At 39.0% G+C, this 20730-nt stretch overlaps 1 protein-coding gene across 2 annotated transcripts; it reads right to left on the bottom strand.

Moving 5' to 3' along the window:
- Positions 1-228: 228 nt before the first annotated feature.
- LOC122880783 (beta-2 adrenergic receptor-like) lies at positions 229-20072 on the bottom strand. Of its 2 annotated transcripts, XM_044206247.1 has the most exons (5): positions 19773-20072; positions 19164-19680; positions 18095-18746; positions 4034-4396; positions 229-3361 (listed from the first exon to the last, which is right to left on the bottom strand). In XM_044206247.1, the coding sequence occupies exons 3-5, from the start codon at positions 18117-18119 to the stop codon at positions 2436-2438; spliced, it is 1314 nt and encodes a 437-aa protein (XP_044062182.1). In that variant the 5' UTR covers positions 18120-18746; positions 19164-19680; positions 19773-20072; the 3' UTR covers positions 229-2435. The 2 variants fall into 2 exon arrangements, with proteins under 2 accessions (XP_044062182.1, XP_044062173.1); XM_044206238.1 differs by lacking the exon at positions 19773-20072 and having other exon boundaries at positions 19513-19764.
- Positions 20073-20730: the final 658 nt, after the last annotated feature.

Raw genomic sequence — 20730 nt, 5'->3', positions numbered from 1 at the left:
AACTTGCAGTACACCACAGCACCCTTGATATTAAAAAATGCTTCCATGAACATGCACTGGATTGTCGATCAGTTGGCTTTAACGGAATAGTTTGACATTTTAGGAAATTCACATATTCACATTCTTGCTGAGAGTTAGATGACAAGATTGATACCATCATGTTTGTATGGTAAATATGAAGCTACAGCCGGGAGACAGTTAGCTTAGCTTAGCACAAAGACTGGAAAGAGGGGGAAGCTAGCCTGGCTCTGTCCAAACGTGATAAAATCTGCCTACCAGCACCTCTAAAGCTCACTGATGAACACGTTATATCTTGTTTGTTTAATCTGTACAAAAACCGAAGTGTGAAAATAACTGACTTCCTGGAAATCATATACACTTTGGTTTTTGTACAGATTAAACAAATGAAATATAATGTAGAACTAGTGGACTAGAATTAGGGAATTAGTGAGTTTCCAGTTTTTATACTAGACTAAGCTAATTTTCTCCTGGCTTTAGCTTTATATTTACCATACAAACATGAAAGTGATATCAATCTTCTCATCTAACTCTTAGCAAGAGAGCAAATAAGCATATTTTCCAAAATGTCAAACTATTCCCATAATGGGCACTTCATGGTAAACTGGACAAAATGGATTTGTCTTTTACTATCATCTTGATTGAACTATAAGAACAATGTTTGTAGAGTCAGAAAATAAATTTGCAAAGAGTTTAGAGAAATTAATGGCAAGAAAAACATCCTCTTCTTTGTGTTTATTAGTTTTCCCTTTTTTGTTGATTCTTTTGCTGAATTGTTACTATATCAAAGGCCTGTCAAATGTGACAAAATGACATGAAATGCAACAATTTTATCATGAATGAATATATAACCATTCTGTGTTGCAAAATGCTGTTCAATTTCATTTATATATATTATTATATCGTCAAATTGTACAATACAGAATTCCAAACAATACACAAGACTCATACCTGACACACTGATGAGATCATTTTATGTTACAAATACATTATACCCTGAAAAGATAGGCCAGCACAGTATGAGGGTCTGCTATAATCATAACGCTTTTTATACTAAATCTCTGTGGTTGGCAGCCCATTAATTTAGTCTATACTGATTTAACAAATATACTGATCATTCTTTTATTCACAGTTGGCTAGACAAAAATAACCAATATTAAAAAATAGTTTAAATAAAACTTGTATAAAATTAACATTGTCTGACACAATGTACAATGCAATTGACTCACATAGTAACTGATAAAGTGCATTTCTGATACTTGAGGCAGATTATTATCACAATGATTGAAATTAGATGCTCAAAAATAAATATATGTAACACCACAAAATCAAATCTATGGTATGAACTGTTCCCTTAACCAAAACATTTGTAATCCACATTTTTCCAAAGAGGTGTAGCAAGATTTCTAAATACACAAACAACACCCCTTGTAAATTATTAGACGACAAACCCACTAATGACTAACCATTAACTGTGTGGTTATTGTTGCTGTTAGTGCAGTACTCGAGATACAGTAGGTTTGGTTCCTGAAGTTATTGAAAGGTTCATAAAAACCGTCTGACATAAAGCTTCAGGAAAGAGGTTTGACGATAGTAGAAGGCGAGACAAGGAGACCAGAGACCAGGATGTGGATTGTTGTAGCAGTAGAATGGCCGTTTCCCTCAAGACCTACAGTATGTGTGTTTGGTCCGATCCTGAAAACTGTTTTCTCATGCATTGCATAAATATAGGATTGTTTGTCTAAAGACGAATGTGGATGGAGGTCAAAAATTTTAAATGTGGTTTCCATTTACAATTCTCAGTAACAAAGAATTGCAATCTTTTTTTAAATCTGTTTTGAATCTCTATTTCAATCTGTATGGTTGGCCTATTTTTGTTTATTTCACATGGAGTTTACATTTGAATTAAAGGAATAGTTCGACAGTTTGAGACATGCACTTATGAGCTTTCTTGCCAAGAGTTAGATGAGAAGATTGATACCACTCTTACGGATGTACGGTAGACAAATATGAAACTTGAGCCAGAAAACAGTTAGCTTAGCATAAAGACTGGAAACAGGTGGAAACATCTGGCCTGCCTCTGTCCAAAGGTAACAAAATCTGTCTACCGGCACCTCTAAATCTCACTTATTAGCACAGTACATCTCGTTTGTTTAATCTGTACAAAATCCCAAGTGTAGTGAGCTTTAAAGGTGCAGATTTGGTTACCTTTGGACTTAGCCAGGGTAGCTGTTTTCCCCTATTTCCAGGTTTTATGCTAAGCTAAGCTACATATTTACCATATAGATGTGGCATCTATCTTCTTGGCAAGAAAGTGAATAGGCATATTTCCCAAAATGTCAAATTATTACTTTAAAATCAAACTTGGTGGCAGCCACAAAACATACGCTTGTTGCATTTTGAATTTGACGTATCCCTCAGGTCTTCTCGCTATGTGGGGGGGACTGGTCTCGCTGAAATAGCAGGGTCACACCCTTCCTGAAGCGGTGGTCCCTGACACTGTAGATAATGACATTACAGCAACTGTTTCCTGTCAGGATCCAGAAGGCAAAAAAGGAAAAGTTACACCAGGTGTATCCCACCACGTTCCCGAGCACAAACACTGCGATGGGAGAGAAGGATGCTGTGAAGGCGAATGTTAGTATGCCAATTGTCTTGGCAGCTTTGATGTCTGAAAAGGAGGGCCTGTGAGGACACCCTCCTCCTCCTCCTCCCCCTCCTCCTCCCCCTCCTCCTCCTCCTCCCCCTCCGTCACTCAAACTCCCCTCTGAGAGCAGTTTGCGTTTTCGGGAGTACCGTCGGATGCTAGTGAAAGACACAATGTTAACTACTAATGTGCCACCGAGCAGTGTGAAGTCAAAAGCTGGGAATAACAGCAAAATGTTGGCATCAGGTGGCATATGGCTTCCAAACAATAGTGGAGTGTAGTTACACATACGACTACACTCATTGTACTCCAAAGTGAAGTTGCTACTGAAAATGAGAGGCGCAAGAGCCAGCAGGAAGCTGGCAGCCCAGGAGAGCAGGATGAGGAGCAGAGTTCTTCTCCGGGTCACCAAGGCATCCTTGTGGAGTGGCCGTAGGATGGCCACACTCCGCTCCAGTGTCATGAGGAAGATGGTGCTGATAGAGACAAAGGTGCATCCAGCGAACACTGGGCCAATCAGCATGCAGGGCTGCCAAGGGCTCACTAGGCCCCCGAGAGAAGAGGAGGTGGCCGGGGAAGTAGAACTACCCTGGTACCAAATGGGGGGAGCGCTGGTCACCATCAGAGAGATTTCAGTGTAGACAGAGAAAGGGACCACAAGGACACCGACCATCATGTCTGCTATGGCCAGAGACACTGTCAGAGAGAGACAACAAGACTAAGAGGGCTAAGGGGACACATCCACGCTGTTTCCTTGTCAATACACTTCCAGCTAGCTTATTTATTAAAAAGTGCAGGGTTATGAATATTTTTAAAGTAGTAAAAACGTTTTTCTTGATTATTCACTGTATTAAATTAGTGTGAAATTATAATCATATCTGATCAGTGCAATATGGGCACCATTTCAATTAGAATAGGCACTGTAATAAATTACCAAGACCTTCTTAGATCTTTGTAATTAGACCTTAGAAGGTATTTGGTGTTGGCAGGTTGATAAAAAAAATTTTTTTTAACAATATCAATTTTAATTAAAATATGAAATTCCATTTTCGCTTTATTTATTTTCAGTATGAGTACTGAATTACTGAATACTCAGGTAGACTCCTTCCTGAGGACAGGGCTTATGTAACACAAACTAGCTTAAATTTCTGAGTTCCCGGTCCATTTTTCACAATTGAGAATGACTTACGGATGGGAGCCGAAACGTCTTGATTCTGAAAACAGTGTCCAGATGACTACGACTGAAACTTTTTCTACGACATATCAACACTGATTTACACTTGACGAGTTAGTTTAAATAACCCTCTGAAATTAACAACTTTCTGCAACCAAGGGGCATTTAGAGGTAAGATGGTAAACAACATTTACCTTTCAGGTATCCCTGTGGTGTTCGGGACTGCCTCGTTTGCACAAAGACAGTAAGGGTGACCACATTTCCAACCACGATGGCAAATGCCAGGCTGACCATGAACCCCACAGCCAAGGTGCGATTGAGAAATCCACAGCAACAGAGGGTACAGAGAGGGGCCAGTGACTGGCCTGAACCGAGTTCTGCCTGAGCAGCTGCAGTCAGGTTAAACGGACAGTCTGTAGTCAGCAGCAGAACGGCTGTACTCCCAGGAACACTGACGTTGGGAAGCAGAGCAGTCATGGCCCAGGATAGACTGGTTTTACCCTTTGTGATGTGTAGGTGGTAGGGCCGCTCAGGAAACCATGTCCTGGACTGGGAAACTATCCTGATGAAAGATTTTTAAAAAATATATGGAGGCAGTTAAATGATCTGTCCCAATAATGATCCAATCTTGTAAAAAGCAGCATAAAGTACAGTATGTCATTAATCTGCATGTCAAGCACATTCAGTCATAGTATTCTGGCACAACTTTCTCTCACTTAAAAACAAATCAGCACTCTCTCATCAACCATGCAGGTAAAACATCAGTCTTGACTGTTGGGACACACGCCACACTCTCGTCATACAATAGTGCTCACCCTCCCTCCATCACTCACTTTAGCTGCTAGGTTTACCCATTTAAAATCCCCCTGGACAGAACAGCACCTTTACTGTCATTAACGTTATAATTATTTCCATAATTATTAAACGCCGAAGTACATTGCAAATAACAGTTTCACATGAGCACACTTACTGTACAAAAGCAAATGCATTATATTTGGCTAGAAAACCATTTCCCTTCAAGTTAGTCATTCATTTGGAGTGATATATTAACCTTTATCATCTGCATAACAATGATAAAAAGATTAAGATTTAGTGATTATTAGCTCATACATTTTAAAAGTCACATATATCATGCCACAATTCTTTGCATATCCGATTCATACACCTAGCTGCTTTCAATATGTTGCTAAATGTGAATTTCATGGCTGTACATTGATCGCCTCTCAAAAAATACCTTTTATTTATTGTTTTACTGTAATGTCAAAACATTAAGGTATGTGCCATGTTTTAAGGTGGGGAAGTGGTGTGTTTATGGTGCAGTTTACCTTACAAATGTTTTAGATAAAAAGATGGATTTTCTTAGATTATCCGGTCTTTGCTGCAAAAAAACAGGCATATGAATGGTAGTCTTTTATCCAAGATTTCCAAACAGAGCACGGACAGTTATTTTTTGACCTGTGTGTTCTAGTTACATGCTGTTCTTGTGCCCTAACACTGTTCAAAGCACCTCGATGCTGTCAGTACCCTTGCTCTAAATTCAGTACCAAAGGTCTTTCTCAGCTGACAACTAAATACATGGGTCCTTCAATCATTTATGCTGTTCAGTGGGCTGGAGAGCAGGAAGGTACATACATCTAAGAAAACAAAGGGTAACAGGAATGGACATATTCAGACCAGAGAAAAACCAAACCAAATCCCATGTTCTCACTCTGGTTTTGGGCACAGAAGCACAGTCAACGAAACACCACAGCTGTGAGATTTTAAATCCCCCAACTATTGTCAGCAGTGAATTAGCCTCAGAATAATGAGAGGTTCTTAGGATGCAGAGAAAAACACTTGTGTGTGTGCATACTGTGACCAGCATATTGTTCAGGCTTTAATGAAGACTCAGAGGAATTGCATGTGAAAGGACCACAAAGCTCGTCTGCCCTCACAACCTGTTTGCAAATGCTTGATTACTTTGAATGTGAATATCAGTCTTCCTTCCACAAATTAAACTCAAAGACGCTGATGGTAGAAACACATGGTAATTATCGCAGAAAGCCAATTCAATTTTCAAGTCAAGTAAATTTTATTTATATAGCCCAATATCACAAATGACAATTTGCCTCAAGGGGCTTTACAATCTGTACAGCATAGACCCTTGATTTGAATGAGAAAAAACTCCCCAAAAAACCCTTTTAACAGGGATAAAAATGGAATACACCTCAGGAAGAGCAACAGAGGGATCCCTCTCCCAGGACAGGCAGACATGCAATAGATGTTGTATGTACAGAAAAGATTCACAACAGAAAATCATAGTAGACTTTATACAATTATGATGACAAAATGTAGATTGTAAAACATAAGTGAAGAGGATGGATCCAGGAGGACGACTGAGTCACCCGCTTCTGGTGTCACCCGCTAAGTAGGATCTGAGCCACACCACCTCCTCTCCATCATAGAGACCTGGAAGGAGGACAGGCAACACAAACACAGAAGAGGACAACAGCATTCACACATAGAGGAGGAACAGACAAACACTCAGAGGAAGAGAGAAATGAAAACATGCAAAATAGGGAGAGAGGGAGAGAAGGGGAGAGGCTGAAACTCCTGGGGGACGAAGATCCAGATCAACAACTGGATGAGCCAGAAGAGAGAGGTCCCAGAACAGCTGATGGTCCAGCACAGAGAAGCCTGAGTGCAAGAGAGGAGAAGGAGGAGAGGCTACGGAGAGGGAGGGAGAAAGAAGGGGAGGGATAGAGGGGGTGGGGCCATGCACAGCTTTTAGGGCACAGAAACAAAAACAGCAGAGGGTTAGAATAATACAGTCAATATCAAAACATTTGCAGTCTGTTAGTTGAATTCTCAGGATGAACATGGACTACAAGTACTACTGTGAATAGATTCATTGAGACAGATCGACCCTCCGGAAGTAAGGTGGCAACAGTTACGAGGCCTGAAGTGTGGAAGGATAAGTACTAATTAAAAGTTAAAGCAAAAAGATGAGTTTTCAGCTTAGATTTAAAGGCCTCAACAGAGTCAGACCGTCTGATGTCAGCAGGAAGATTATTCCAGAGAAAAGGGGCACGATATAGGAGCCCAGTGTTCTGAGAGCGGAGAGCACAGGATGGGACATAAGGTTTAATGAGATCAGAGAGATAAGAAGGGGCGAGGCCATTTACAATTTGATAAATCATCAGAAGTCTGATCTGACATGGCTAGGGAGCCAATGAAGCTAAAATTGGTGAAATATGGTCAAATTTTCTGGTTTTAGTCAAGATACTAGCTGCAGCATTCTGAACCATTTAAAGACTTTTATTAGTAGTGGCCAGACAACAAAACATTACAGTAATCCAAAGGAAAGGGTAGGATCAAGCGTTACACCAAGATTCTTGGCTGTCAAACTTTGAGAAATCACACAATTATCTAGAGTTACTGTTACTTGATCAAACAGGTGTTTATGTCAAGCAGGGCCAATGACCAGCATTTCAGTTTTAACTGACAGAGCAGATTAACAGGCCTCTAGATTTCTAATTGGAGCGTCATCATGTGCCTTTACAGGCACATACAGCTGAGTATCATCAGCGTAGAAGTGGAAATTAATTCCAAAACTGCTTGTAATTTGGCCAAGAGGTGTAATATATAAAAAGCAGGGGGCCAAGAACACAGCCCTGAGGTATTCCATATTTCACATCAGAAAAAATTGATGTAATGTTGTTATAAGAAACACAGTGTTCTTGCAGAAAGATAAGATTTTAACCATGCAAGAGCCAGCCCAGAGACGCCAAAGTAGTTTTTTCGAGACGCTCTAGGAGTATGCCGTGATCAGTGGTATCAAAAGGCGCACTGAGGTCCAGTAATGAAAGTGCCAAAGTGGATAAGACAGAAGAAACATCCAGGGGAGACACCTCTATCCCATGATAGAGAATCAAGTCCAGGGTGTTACCACTGCTATGAGTAGATGCATATACAAACTGAGTGAAACCAAAAGAATCACTAAGTGCCAAAAAGGCTTTACTTAGAGGGTCAACAGCCTTATCTAAGTGAATATTGTACTAGTCAAATTCTGTACTAATAAAACATAAATAAATATAATAAGATACGTATATATCACTTGACAATCTTTTCTCGTTCAGACAGTGCACACAAGCATTGTGTAAAGCTTTTTGCTGGATATTCATTTATTCATCCACGCAGTTGGCACGACTGAACATTGAAAATATAGGGAGACAGTGCTGGTCAGATTATTACTGTGGTTGTACCAGGGTTTTGGATTTTTTTTTTTACCTTGCACTGCGAGGTATAGATGGAGCATGAATTTTGCTTTATTTATATTTGTTATGTTGGGAATATGTTATCTCCAAAAAATGTTCCCATATACACGTGTTTTGCCTGCAGTCTTGGCACCTTTCAAGTTAATCCATCGTTTGGCTGCTAACAAATCTATTATTCACAATGGGGCTTCTCATTAAAACTATCACTGATAGAAATGACTGCCCAGAATTTGTTTCTACTTAAACAATTTAAGTAAAAATACTGAGTTTGACTGCATTACTTTACCAATCTTAGTATATTGTGGTATTATGAAGGCATCATTCATTCACTAGCATCCTTATCAGCACTGCAGCACTTTGCCAGCCTCTAATTGGCTAATTCACTCAACTTGTCTGGGCTTGATCGGGGCTTGTTTAATGACAAAGACAACAAAGACATGTTTGCTTCACCATTTTTCACATTGTCAGTCTATATCTCACTAATGCCGCCTTCTCTTCAGCAGTGGTTAAGCTCTCTGGACTATCTGCAGTCAAAAACACAGCCACTTTCTCTGTTTAACATTTGTTCACTGTCATTAAATGAATATGGAGTTTGACCACTGACTACAATGAAGTTAAGGAGGCTACACCATTTTCTCCCATCATCTTTTTTTCCATATCGTGAAATTTGGTAAGTTCAGGTATGGAAGTCTATAGGAGACTATATTAAAATGATAATTTAAACTTGAAAATAAAAATGTAATTCCACAATAGCATTATAATTATTATAATTATTTGAGTAAAAATTCAAATGAAAATGCAATAATCCAATTTTCATTCCCACATACTCGTATTGGTGTTCTATGACCATATTAAAGTGAAAATGGAAAAAAATTGACCAGTTAGGATGTCACTTCCTTGTTCAGTGACTTGGTTCATTAACATTTACAAGTTCTACCTACTGACCTGGGCCAGCTTTACGTGACAACTGGAAGGAGCAGTATCTGTCTGTCACTGGGGCAATGGCAACATTTTTTTGATGTGCTGTCTGTCCAAATCTGATGAACATCTTTAAGAAGCAACGTTTCACTGGTCAACTGTAAGCCTATTACTGACAGAAACAAAGGTGGGTACATTTTTCTAGTTGTTATTGTTGGGGGCAGTGAAGTTGTCGTAAGTTAATGTGGACCATTTTTACTAAACATATGGTGTACTCTGTATTTTTTTCCTTTGAGATTACTGTGCCAACAGAAATCAGCAGCCCTGTCTCACGGGGGCTTCCGGTCATTTTTAGGGAAGGTTCTTCTTACTTACAGAGTAGCCCTTAACTTTTACATTTTAAGCTATTAATGCTCAGTGATTCCAGTCAGATTGTGCAAACAAATTATGGTTCACTAGAAAAATGGGTGTACTACTTACAAATGTTAATTGGCAAGTATGTCCTTTCTTTCTGGTCTCTCATAGTCTGTTAGCATATTGATGATGAAAAGGCCTTCAAAGACCTGTTGGAGTCCTCTGCCTTCAGGAAGATGTGGCTCCAAACCTGGGTTCTCATAATCTGAACCCATAAAAAGCAGGTAACACTTGAAAGGCACTGTTGTCATGGATAAACTGAAGAAACCACCTCAGGCAATGTGCCTCCTGCATAGCCCAATTTATGAACTGCACCTTTATTCAACAGTTGATGCTGAACCTGGGTAGAGGTGAGCTGACACTCAAAATTCAAAATGTTCCTGTTGTGCTTAGAAAACAGGGCCTTTCTGTCTAATCTTTATAGTTTCCAAGTGGGTCTGCTGTGTTGGATCCCTCTAATGGTCCCTCTAGTGGTCCCAATCTGTCTGCCTGTGCCTCACACAGGGAGGTGGTCATACAAAGCGCAGGACTGTGACACCAGAGTTTGGGGTCCGCATCCACACTCCTGTCTATGATTAGGTTTAGGCAACAAAAGCACTTTGGTTTGGGTTAAGAAGAGATTGTGGTTTCAATTTAAATGTTAATAAACACACATTGTGTCTCAAGTCACTGCAGACTTTTTCTGCATTAAACAAAGACCATGATCTTCCCTAACCTTAACTAAGTGCTGCCAGTGCCTACACATAACTATAAAAAATGTTAAAAATCCTATAAGCACTACAATCAGACATTATATTGCAAGATTTATATAATATTTTGGTGGAAAACAAATACGTTGTCAGTGAACTTTTAACTTAAGTTCAGTTCCTCATTATGTTAATAGAAAACATAATCCGGTCGGCATTACACTTCCAACAAAACGTATTTACTGTTGCAAATTAGTTGTCCATAAAAGTAATTTATAGGAAATCTTGTGGTACCATATTCCTCAGCTTCCTAGAGGACCCCTCTGGTCCCAGAGTTTCTGGATCCAGCTTCCCCACTTTTATCAGTCCAGGATCTTGAAATGAACACACAGCAAGGGTCCCAGTTGACTGTGTTTCTGCCTCAGGTGAGAATACAGCTCGAGCAGGGCTGATTGCCTGATTGATACTATTTTTGTAGCCTCTATACTGTTCTATACTGTTGGCTTGGTATTTACTTGGTCATCCTACTAGAGAGAGAACAGCATTAAATTATGTGTCTTTCTGTAAGAGTCTGTGGCTTCTTGTTCATTAGGCAGTGACCTCCATATACAGTGTATTTTAGTAAGCATCCTGCTCAAGCATGCTTAACTAAAGGCACAGCTGAGGCTCCTTAGGAATTAACCCTTGTGCTATGTTGAGACTGGCTTTACTTTGTCCCTCAGACCCCACTGCTGTATGTGTAAAAATAATAACAATCATTGCAAAATCAATACATGTTTTCCTTTTCTTCCTTGCAAAAAACCCAATATGTAAAAAAAAAGTACTGAAGTGATAATCCTTCCCTCTGCCACAAATTGGGCTTGCAGATTGGATGAAGGTGACGTGACTTATGTTTTGGGCCAATCAGATCCTAGAGACGTCTAAGTCGTTTCCTATCCTAAGCTTAATACACAAATTTAGAATCTGGAAGGGGTAATGCTGCATAAATAGAATTGTCAACACCAATCACAGATACAGAACATATGAAAATCAACCATATGACCCCAAACAGAAATATGTAGCGGACTGAAACATATTATCAGTTCAAAATCAAGTTTATAAGAAAATTTCATAAAATTAGGAAAAGTCATGAAGTATCAAGCTTATAAAACAATGTTATGTGTGTTTTTTGTAGCATTTAAAGAGGGCCCAGGGTCTCCAAGACCCCAAAAAGAAGATAAGAGTTAAGAAAGTAGTTTGCTGTTTTTGTTGGCTGTTCTGTCTCAAACCAACAATTAAAGGTCCAGTGTGTAGGATTTAGTGGCGGTGCAACATGGCAGCCTCCATGGAAGGGGACCTGCTCCCTCTGTAAATAAAAACGGCTTATTCTAAGGTAACGATTCTTATTTTCAGACGATTATACACTAATGAAAAGATACTTATAAATATTATATTCCATTTCTGCCAATAGCTCCTCATAAATGTTGCATACTGGACCTTTAATTCTGGCTTTTTTTAAACAATCCCAAAGATCTTTCAAGTTGCCTAACTTTAACCATACGTTAACGATGCAGCTGTTTGGTGAAAGTCAGATTGTGATAAAATCCATCTGCCTTTGTGCTTCTCGCTGCACCTTGGTATTCACATCACACCTGTGACAGTAACACTCAGCTGCAGCAACAATGCTAAAATTGAATCATTCAGAGTGATCAAGGCCAAGATTTCCAAGAGTGTTTTGAGTGTTAATATTTTTAAAGAATCTTGTGAATACCTGAAATAATTAAGTGGGTGGAAGGGAAAGATGAGATATTTTGACGTCAATCATAGTTTATCCCTTTGACTCTGCTTCAGCTTTTTATGGGTGGATTATATTATCTATGAATCATTCAACAACATAGATAATAAAGTTAACTATAAAATTCAGTCTATATGGGGAAATCAAAAAATAAATCATGAAACAAATGTCTAAATTATAGACATTTAATACCACTGGCTTGTAAAATGGATTGTATTTTTAACAGCTTTAGGCAATTGTTTCATGTCATAGCAGATAAATTCCTTTACATTTAATTTGTCTGATGGTACAGGTGGTAAACAAAAGAAATTGTATTTTTGGGGCGATGGAGAATGAACCTCATTAAAGGGCTTTTTGCTTTTACCTTGAGTGAAGATGACAGGTGGATGTCTTCCCTGTGGTAAGACCTCAGGCGTAGTGAGACAAGCAGCTGACAGCAAAGATAGCGCGTGCACACACACACAGTTTTACTGTTAGAGAGATACAATCCCAACATCTTCACAATCAGTACAAATTGAGAGATCTACCTGTGTTTAGAGTGAGGGGGAAATGAAGTACTACACAGTATACCATGCCCTACATCTATATGTTGACATTTCTTGAATAACAAAAGGCTGAAAGATGGTTCATTATTGTCTGTGTGTATGTCAGTGTGTTGGCTTTTGTAAACTGTGTTATCATTTTCGCCACAACTTGCAACCTCAAGTTACAGTTACAGATCAGCTCTGGATTATGAAGAGTAGACCAGGGATTTAATATTAATTCGATTTGAGGGACAATCATGCTCTAAGTTTTGAAACACAGGTTCCCATATTGCTCTGGGAGATGTAAACAGGAAGTATAATGTGTTCCCATTGAGTCAGTTGTTGCTGTGGGCTACAATTTGAGTCCCATTTTTTAAAACATTTATTTACACGTTGGCAAATTGGCACCATTTAAAGTGTGCCGAATTAGCTATTAGCAATTCCTATTTGCAATTTACCCATGGATGTACAGACAATTATCACTGGATTACTTTGATACTGAAGAAAACTTCAAAACGTGATGATTCTCAGGCAAGTTCTGAGGAGCGTCTTTTACTTATGATTTCTAAGTAGATATATGGACTTGTATCTCACAGTTTGAAAACATCTGTAGTAGACTGACAGCACCTGGCCATGAGTTAAAATTTTCCATATAAATCAGTTTTCATGCTTTTATTTTCACTATGCCAAAGCTTAAGATAATAATATTAATTTGTGGTGTTTCCCCCGCTATTCTGGCCCACACTGTGGGAGATTGTAATTGTTGGAGTTGATCCATTGAACCTGTGAGAAGGTTTGATAATATTGTAACAGGCAATCAAGGTGAAGTTGATTAGCTAATCGCTGTTGAGGGGTTGAAAAGAGACCCAACAGCATATGCAAATGTGTGTGCTGTCATCCTAGAATGCACTTAGGTCGTGATTACTGTTTTGAGGTTTTACAAATAAATGTGATTAATGTAAAATGTAAAAAAAAGGCGTTCATTAATTTTCGTGAATCTGAAGGCAGTGGCTTTGTCCCAAGTCATGTCTCTGTTTTAGAGGCACCCTGGGGTTGGAGTAAACCAAATTGAAGATTATGTATGGTTTGGGGATACCACTTGTGACTTTTATACATCATCAGAAGCCAATAGGGGAACAGAAACCAACCAATGTCCTACTAACACTGGGAATGTTGTCGCAAAACTATTCAAAACAGATCAATGAGCCATAACATTATACTGGTTTACATGTTCTTTCATTGTGAACATCAGCACTGTAGTTTATTTTGAGTCAGTTCCACACTCACTGTCTTGGTGCTGTAAATACTCAGAGTGTACCAAATGTGGATTAATCCACAGCTGAAAATAGTCCCCAACAAATGCACTATTTACCTTTGTCTGAGTAACGTTTGCTAAAAACTACCGTGCCCATTTGCTTTAGTAAATGATTTAGCCTTTATTTTAAATGAAAAACAAAATCATACTCGTTTTTACAGATGTACATCTTTAGTAGGAACAAAAGGCAGTAAAGGCGGAAAGTATTGCGGAACGCCTGTTGGTTTTGGTCTTTTCATGGGATCTGTTAACAACAATATGCCAGATCACGTCTTGTTTAATCTACTGCCCTTTGTTCATATTTTGTCTGCCCTTTGTTGTTCATATTTTTTCTCAAGCTAACGCATTATTGGTTGCCCTCAAATAAATTTGAATCTCTTTTTAGAAGAAAATGGGGAGGGAGGCACAATTTCTTCACAAAGCGTAGGTTTGAATTGAGTCACCACTCCATTTCACCTTTAAATGATGCCTATAGTTTGTTGTTCTCTGGAGACCATTCTGCTGGAATAGCTGTGTTTAGGTTTAAGTTGTTGTTCATGCATGCAGTGAATTTTATTTGACAGGGATGTGTGCCTGAGTGATAGGTCAGGCATATGTAGGATGACTGTGGGGCTTTGATCAGGGCTCTCAGGCCAGGTCGTCCGATGCACAGAAGGGTCATGTGCGGTAATTTCTGCACTGTGCTGTGGCAGGCCAACAACACATGAGCAGAAAGGTGACATTCTCTTCACATCCTGGCCTGTCATCCTGTCTGTGTTTGTTTCCCTTGTATTTGTCAGAGAAGTGCACAAGCAACACATAACCAGTGTTACCTTCTTGTCATTGTTGTTTTATCTTTCCCTGTGTTAGTGTCTCGCTTACAACTGTGGGAGTATTTTTGTTCTCGTTTTTTCTTTAAAGTTTTCTCTGGCAACGTTTATTCTTGCTTCTGCCTCCCAACAGTAGTTTCACTTTACCTTTCACTGTAGTTTTGATTGTAATTTCACTCAGTAATTGTAGCATTAATACAATTCCTTAATCCAACGATTACAGTTAAAATAGTTTCCACTTCAAAAGATATGAATACTGTAAAAACAAATATTTTCAATATTTTGAAATGTCTTTCTAAGATTGATGGTAATGCTTTAGATTTACAGCCCACAAGTGTTAATATTTTGTACATATGGGGTACCAGGGAAATATTTACTGTGTACCTATAGGTAGTCTGTGATTTGTTAATTTTTAACAGGGAGGGTGGCCCAATGGGAGCACCCCCTGCATATGTACAGTAAGAGGAGAGAGGGAGGGTGGAGGGCTTCCTTGTGTCTTTTTTTTCAATGGGTAGCTTATTTTTTGCCCTTTGAACAGTAGGGGGCATTAGGGGCATACTAAACTCTGAAATAATGTATAGTTGTTACATTATATTGTCAAATAAACACTCAATTTGCTGTTGTGCTCCTCTACACGAGAGAGAGTAAGAGAGACCTGCATCCCCCTGAACCCGCTTCTGTATGGCTCCTTTATATTAGCACTGCAGGATTATCATATATGCCTAACCTAATTCTTGATATTATAATTGCAATAGTAATTTTGATTTAACAGAACTGCTATTAGGCTAAATACATATTTTGTGTAGGCCTATTCTTTTACTGGATTTGGAAATTAAGCATTTTAATAATACTTATCTTTCAAAACACACTGTAGTTTTGACAGTATAAACTTTACCTCGAATTATGTAACTGTAGCAGCTTAGTGCAGTGCGGTCAGTGCAGATTAATTTCCTCAGTCACATTACCTGGCCCACTCCCAGGTTACACCAAACATCTATAGTAAAAACTATATCTGTAGTCATGTCTCCCCTAAAATATTTTGTTACAGAGGTGGCTTGGTCTGGGGATGTATTTTCAGCAGCACAGACGCTACTGAATGATCATAGAAATATTATAGGAATATTATAGAAATACTACAGGCAACAGTGTGTCTCTATGATCCTCTTGCTCTTCCACAACTACACATTGCTACTTGTCAATTTGATCATGAAGGTGACACTACTGTATAGAGTATATAGGCTACAATATAGTATAGAACTGAGTATTTATAGTATATAATTTAGAGAATATTATAGATCCAAGACGAAACTGACGGAAGGGCAGAACTGATAGAAAAAGGCGCAATTACAAATCTGTTACTTCAGCACCATGGACAGCGCCATGTGTTTATCAATACACAGCACATTTAGGCTATTGATATTTCAGAGCCATGGCCGGGGCCATAGAATCTAACTTGCACAAACCTCAGTCAGATAAGGGATCAATGAGTCAGGCAGACCAGACTAACATATTCAACTAAACAACTCCTCTGCCCCTGAACTCTCTCTACTGCTACGGGATTGAGAAGGGGCTGGCAGGTTAACAAGGTTGATGCATTTTGGTCATTTTACTAACAAGCGGGATGGCATCTCCCCTCATCACCCCTCAAATCACCTACTGCCTAGGAACACATGAAGACATACAATAAACAAGGGGGTAACAAATTTGCATTTAGGGTGGACCTATTAACTAAATTACTCTTCTTTTTTAAATTACCCAGTACATACTGAATAATTACAAGGAACAAACAGGGTATCAGCAGACTTGGCCTATATGTCCTTTCACCACAGCTATGTCATGAAAAGGAGTCAAACTACAGGTGGAACTTACACTTAGTCAAAAAACCCCACAAAGAACTTAATAATATATATATATTTTAATATACCCTGTAAGTACACTATAATTACAGTGAACAATGGAATATTTAACAGCCCAGTATTTAAAAACAAATATAACTTATATTTTATAGTTATAGGCACACCATTCTTCCCAGGCTAAGCCTAATATTTTTTCCCTAGTAACAACAATAATGTAAAACAAATCATTAAACAGTAAAACTATATTTATAATAACTCCAAAAATATTTTGCATTGCAATTACCCAGTCATTTTATGTAAATATATCATAATTATAAAATAAATAATAATATAAATCATTTCATTTCAATATCAAGACTGTTACCCCATTGTTGCTGCCTTGTTACCCAGTAATATTACTATTTTACCCTGTATTTATTAAATAGGTACTTAGTAATTGTCGTATTTCCTAACCTTAAGTCTTCTTCCCTTGTACTTGCATATAGATACCCAATAAATATTTTATTGATACCCTATATGTACTAAATAATCACACAGATTACTTGCAGATTACTGTTGAATTGATTGCTGAAACTTAATGTGTGGGCATGTGTGTCTATGTTTCTGCATTTGTATGTGTGTGTGCTCTCTCCATCCTGTCAATGAGTACCAGTCTAAATTACACACTGCTAATGGACATCACACCCATCTCACTTTACTCAGTCAACAGCTGCTTCATGCCTGAACAATCAAACACAAAGCAGGAATCCACCTGACAGTTTCATTGTCACATTTAAAAATGCTTTTAACTGATTTTGGCTTGGAAATAAGAATTTTAAAGGTACGTTAGAGGTCAATTTCTTTAAATGGAAGTGCTCTTGTCATGGAATCTCACATGAACTAAGTTTAACAATAACATTTTCCCCAAACTTTGGGTCAAAACAGTTGTTTTGCCGCTCTTGGTTAGGCAAACACTTGATATGCTCAAGTGTTTTCACAAATCCCTTCCTATTGAACAGTCCTTGGTGTATCAAAATGCAAAACAATAATTACTGCGACAGTTGCACTGAAAAGTGCAGTGAATTCAAATTCAACAGGACAGAATTAAGTGTGTCTGTGTGTCCACTCACATACAGATATGAGCCAGTCAATGCATGTGTGCATCAAGAGACAAAAAATGAAAAAAGAAGTTTTCAATTATTTAATATTTACAGTGTGATTATAAATAACATTTTCCAGTTACATTCCCAGGGATTTCTTTGCATCCCTAAAAGCATTAGGGATTTCATGCTCATTATCAGTCACTTGATTTAAATACTTTGCTCACTGACAGTGCTTTACTTCGTAATAATTAAATATGTTTAACACATCTGGAAAATTTGAAAAAGAAAAATCAGTCAACTTAAAGCAATAATATAGAAACCTTTTACTCTAGTGATGTACAGCACAGTTTTTAAAATGTCACATATTGTAAATTGATATCATTCAAGAGCACTAACAGCATTCTAAGCAAACAAATTATACATATGCAACCTGACACACATCCATTTTTGTGTGGTCTAACGCTCAAACAGAACTTTGGTATTCTTTAAAAAAAAAAGAGAATAAATATAGAATATTTTATCTCCTTCTGTGGTAAATATTCAGAAAAACAGCTGTCATATAATAACACACATACACAAACGCATTAACCCCCCAAAAAAAAAAAAAAAACAGATACTTACCAGCATCTCCACCGTTATGGATCATAAAGCAGTTGTGCAGACAGAGGGTGATAACAGGAAAACAATCCAGTATTAAAGCGTTGACTTAGTGGAAGTAAAATCCAGTTAAAAATCCTCCGGGGAAGAAGAAAGTGGAGCTGTAGTCCTCATCATTCATTCTCCTGAGAAGCACACATTAAGCGCAAAGCCTCTCTCACACTCCAGCTCTCTGTCCCTGTGATTCAACCTCTCCCCTCTCCCTCCTCCGCCTCTCTCGTGTTCTGTAGAGCGCTCAACCTCCAGTCCCCACATCACTGCTTCCCCCTCCCCTCTTCTTCCCTCCCTCTGCACGGCTTGCAGTCCTTATCACGTGCACATATTCTTCCCCTAGAGCTTCAAGGTAAAGTTCATAGCAGCATTTTACTCTCCTTTCTCATTCTTTTCTTCTACGTTCACTTTCTGACGAGCCTCCCCCAACCCCGCTCATTTTTTACCCCTTGTTCCTTACCACTTCAAACATCTCTCATGCTTTACTTTACTCATAAGCTGTTTGTCTTCAAATGAATTTTAGTATCCGTGTCTTTTATTTGCTGTACACCTTCATACTCTGTACCTTTCACGTGTTCAAACTGCTGACGATGTTCTCCGGTTCTACGTTTCTATGCCTCAGATGCTGTAAAAAAAGACACAGAATGAATGAGAGAGACAGAGATGGAAATAGAGCCGGAGAGAGATACCATATTGTACTAATGAGAGGTGACCAGATTACAGTATGAGAGGGGGTAAAATGCATCCGTCCTCTCTTGGGCATTTGTCCAGCTTTGCCCCCGGAGGCCCGTGTGCATGGCTTTGATCGTGCCTGGCACACGGGTCACGTCCCATCCTCTTTTTGCCCCTCAGGGAGCAGACACTACAGCACTCAAGTGAGACCCGTGCCCTCTCAGATATGATTGGAAATACTGGACAACATGTTGCAGGACACATAATTGATTTTCCCTTGCCTTGACACTACCTCTGTGTACAAAAATCTCCTTGAGACATGCTGAAGTCATTCAACAGCAAAGACATTGAAACTGAAATTGAAACTCACATTCTGATACATGAATGCTGAAGAAATGTTGATGAGGCCAGAGTGAAGGAATAAACAGTGATGTGTATGCTGAGCAGCATTATGTAACTTAATCCTCAGGGGGTTTTGTAAACCTTCCAAATAAAGAACTATAGGACATATTTTATGTTATAGTTGTCACAGTCTGTCATGTTCTCTCCAACCACTCCCCTTCACTCTGCACTCCCTCACCTGCATATTGATTCCCAGCACCTGTCACCCATCACACACCTGAACGTCATCAGCCACTCTACCCCTCTATAAATTACAACTCCTCACCTCAGTCAGTGTCCGGTCTCGTTCATATGAAGGACAGAGCTATGCTACCTACCTTCGAACACTCCACGGACTCATCCACGACGTTACGTCAAGGCTATCGCCACTTTGAACCCCGATCACCGAATCCCGACTCCAGTAATCTCCGGTCTCCTGAGTGTGTCGCTCCAGCTCCCGTCTGTCTTCAGTCTCCTGTGTGTGTCGCTCCAGTTCCCAAACCCTTCTACCATCAGCGAAATAAGGGACAGTATCATTTCCACTCATATCCATTCCATATTACCTCCTTGCAATAATAAACTCTCTCAGTCTCCTCACCTTTGTCTCCGGTTGTTCTGTCCATAACAATAGTAAGGGTCATATTGTTTGTCTGATTCTACTTTCCAACAAGACATAGCTTCTGGTTGATTACATACGTAGGGTCCCAATAGCCTGAGTGACTGGTCTTTTAATGCTACAGCACGTAACAGATAAACATGTATATAGCATACTGCCAAATAGTACAGTAAGGCTTAAGCTTTGGAAGAAGTCATGCTATGAATAATACAACACAAAACAGGCAGTGTATACCTGTATGAATTCTCTCTGAGGTAACTTTGAGAGTCATTGTTTCATTTATCATGTAGACAGTAACTTATTTTCCTCTATGAAATCATTTCTGCAAGGGATTACTGTAGAGAAAAGCTAAATTGTTTTATTTAAATGAGACGGTGTAGTCCCTCATTCGTCCAGGAGTGTTCTATCGTAGAAAAGGTTTCAGTCGTAGTCATCTGGACACTGTTTTCAGAATCAAGACGTTTCGGCTCCCATCCGGAAGTCATTCTCAATTGTGAAAAAATTGGACGGGAACTGGAAATTTAAACTACTCTGAGTTACATAAGCCCTGCCCTCAGGAAGGAATCTGCCTGAGTATCTGTAAATAGCTAGTTTCACCTGAAACTGACCTAATAGTTTCAAGATGGCCCAGTAATCAGGCCTATTGTTCTCTGGCTGCATCTACTTCATCACTGCTAAGTGCCTGATTAGCATGTGATAGGCGTGACCAAGGTGATAATACACTTAGGTCAGTTTCAGGTGAAACTAGCTATTTACAGATACTCAGGCAGATTCCTTCCTGAGGGCAGGGCTTATGTAACTCAGAGTAGTTTAAATTTCCAGTTCCCGTCCAATTTTTTCACAATTGAGAATGACTTCCGGATGGGAGCCGAAACGTCTTGATTCTGAAAACAGTGTCCAGATGACTACGACTGAAACCTTTTCTACGATTTATTTAAAT

The sequence above is a fragment of the Siniperca chuatsi genome, linkage group LG1 (genome assembly GCF_020085105.1).
Source record: "Siniperca chuatsi isolate FFG_IHB_CAS linkage group LG1, ASM2008510v1, whole genome shotgun sequence".
Taxonomy (NCBI): Eukaryota; Metazoa; Chordata; class Actinopteri; order Centrarchiformes; family Sinipercidae; genus Siniperca; species Siniperca chuatsi.
The sequence above is the reverse complement of the archived record's forward strand: the minus strand, read 5'-3'. Positions and strand labels throughout refer to the sequence as shown.

Bases quoted from the DNA above. Each gene is read 5' to 3' on its own strand.
- LOC122880783 (XM_044206247.1), bottom strand. From the start codon at position 18,119: ATGATCCATAACGGTGGAGATGCTG. The intron at 4,397-18,094 runs GTAAGTATCTGT...TCATCAGGATAG, and splicing joins CCATAACGGTGGAGATGCTG to TTTCCCAGTCCAGGACATGG. The intron at 3,362-4,033 runs GTAAATGTTGTT...TCTCTCTGACAG, and splicing joins ACCACAGGGATACCTGAAAG to TGTCTCTGGCCATAGCAGAC.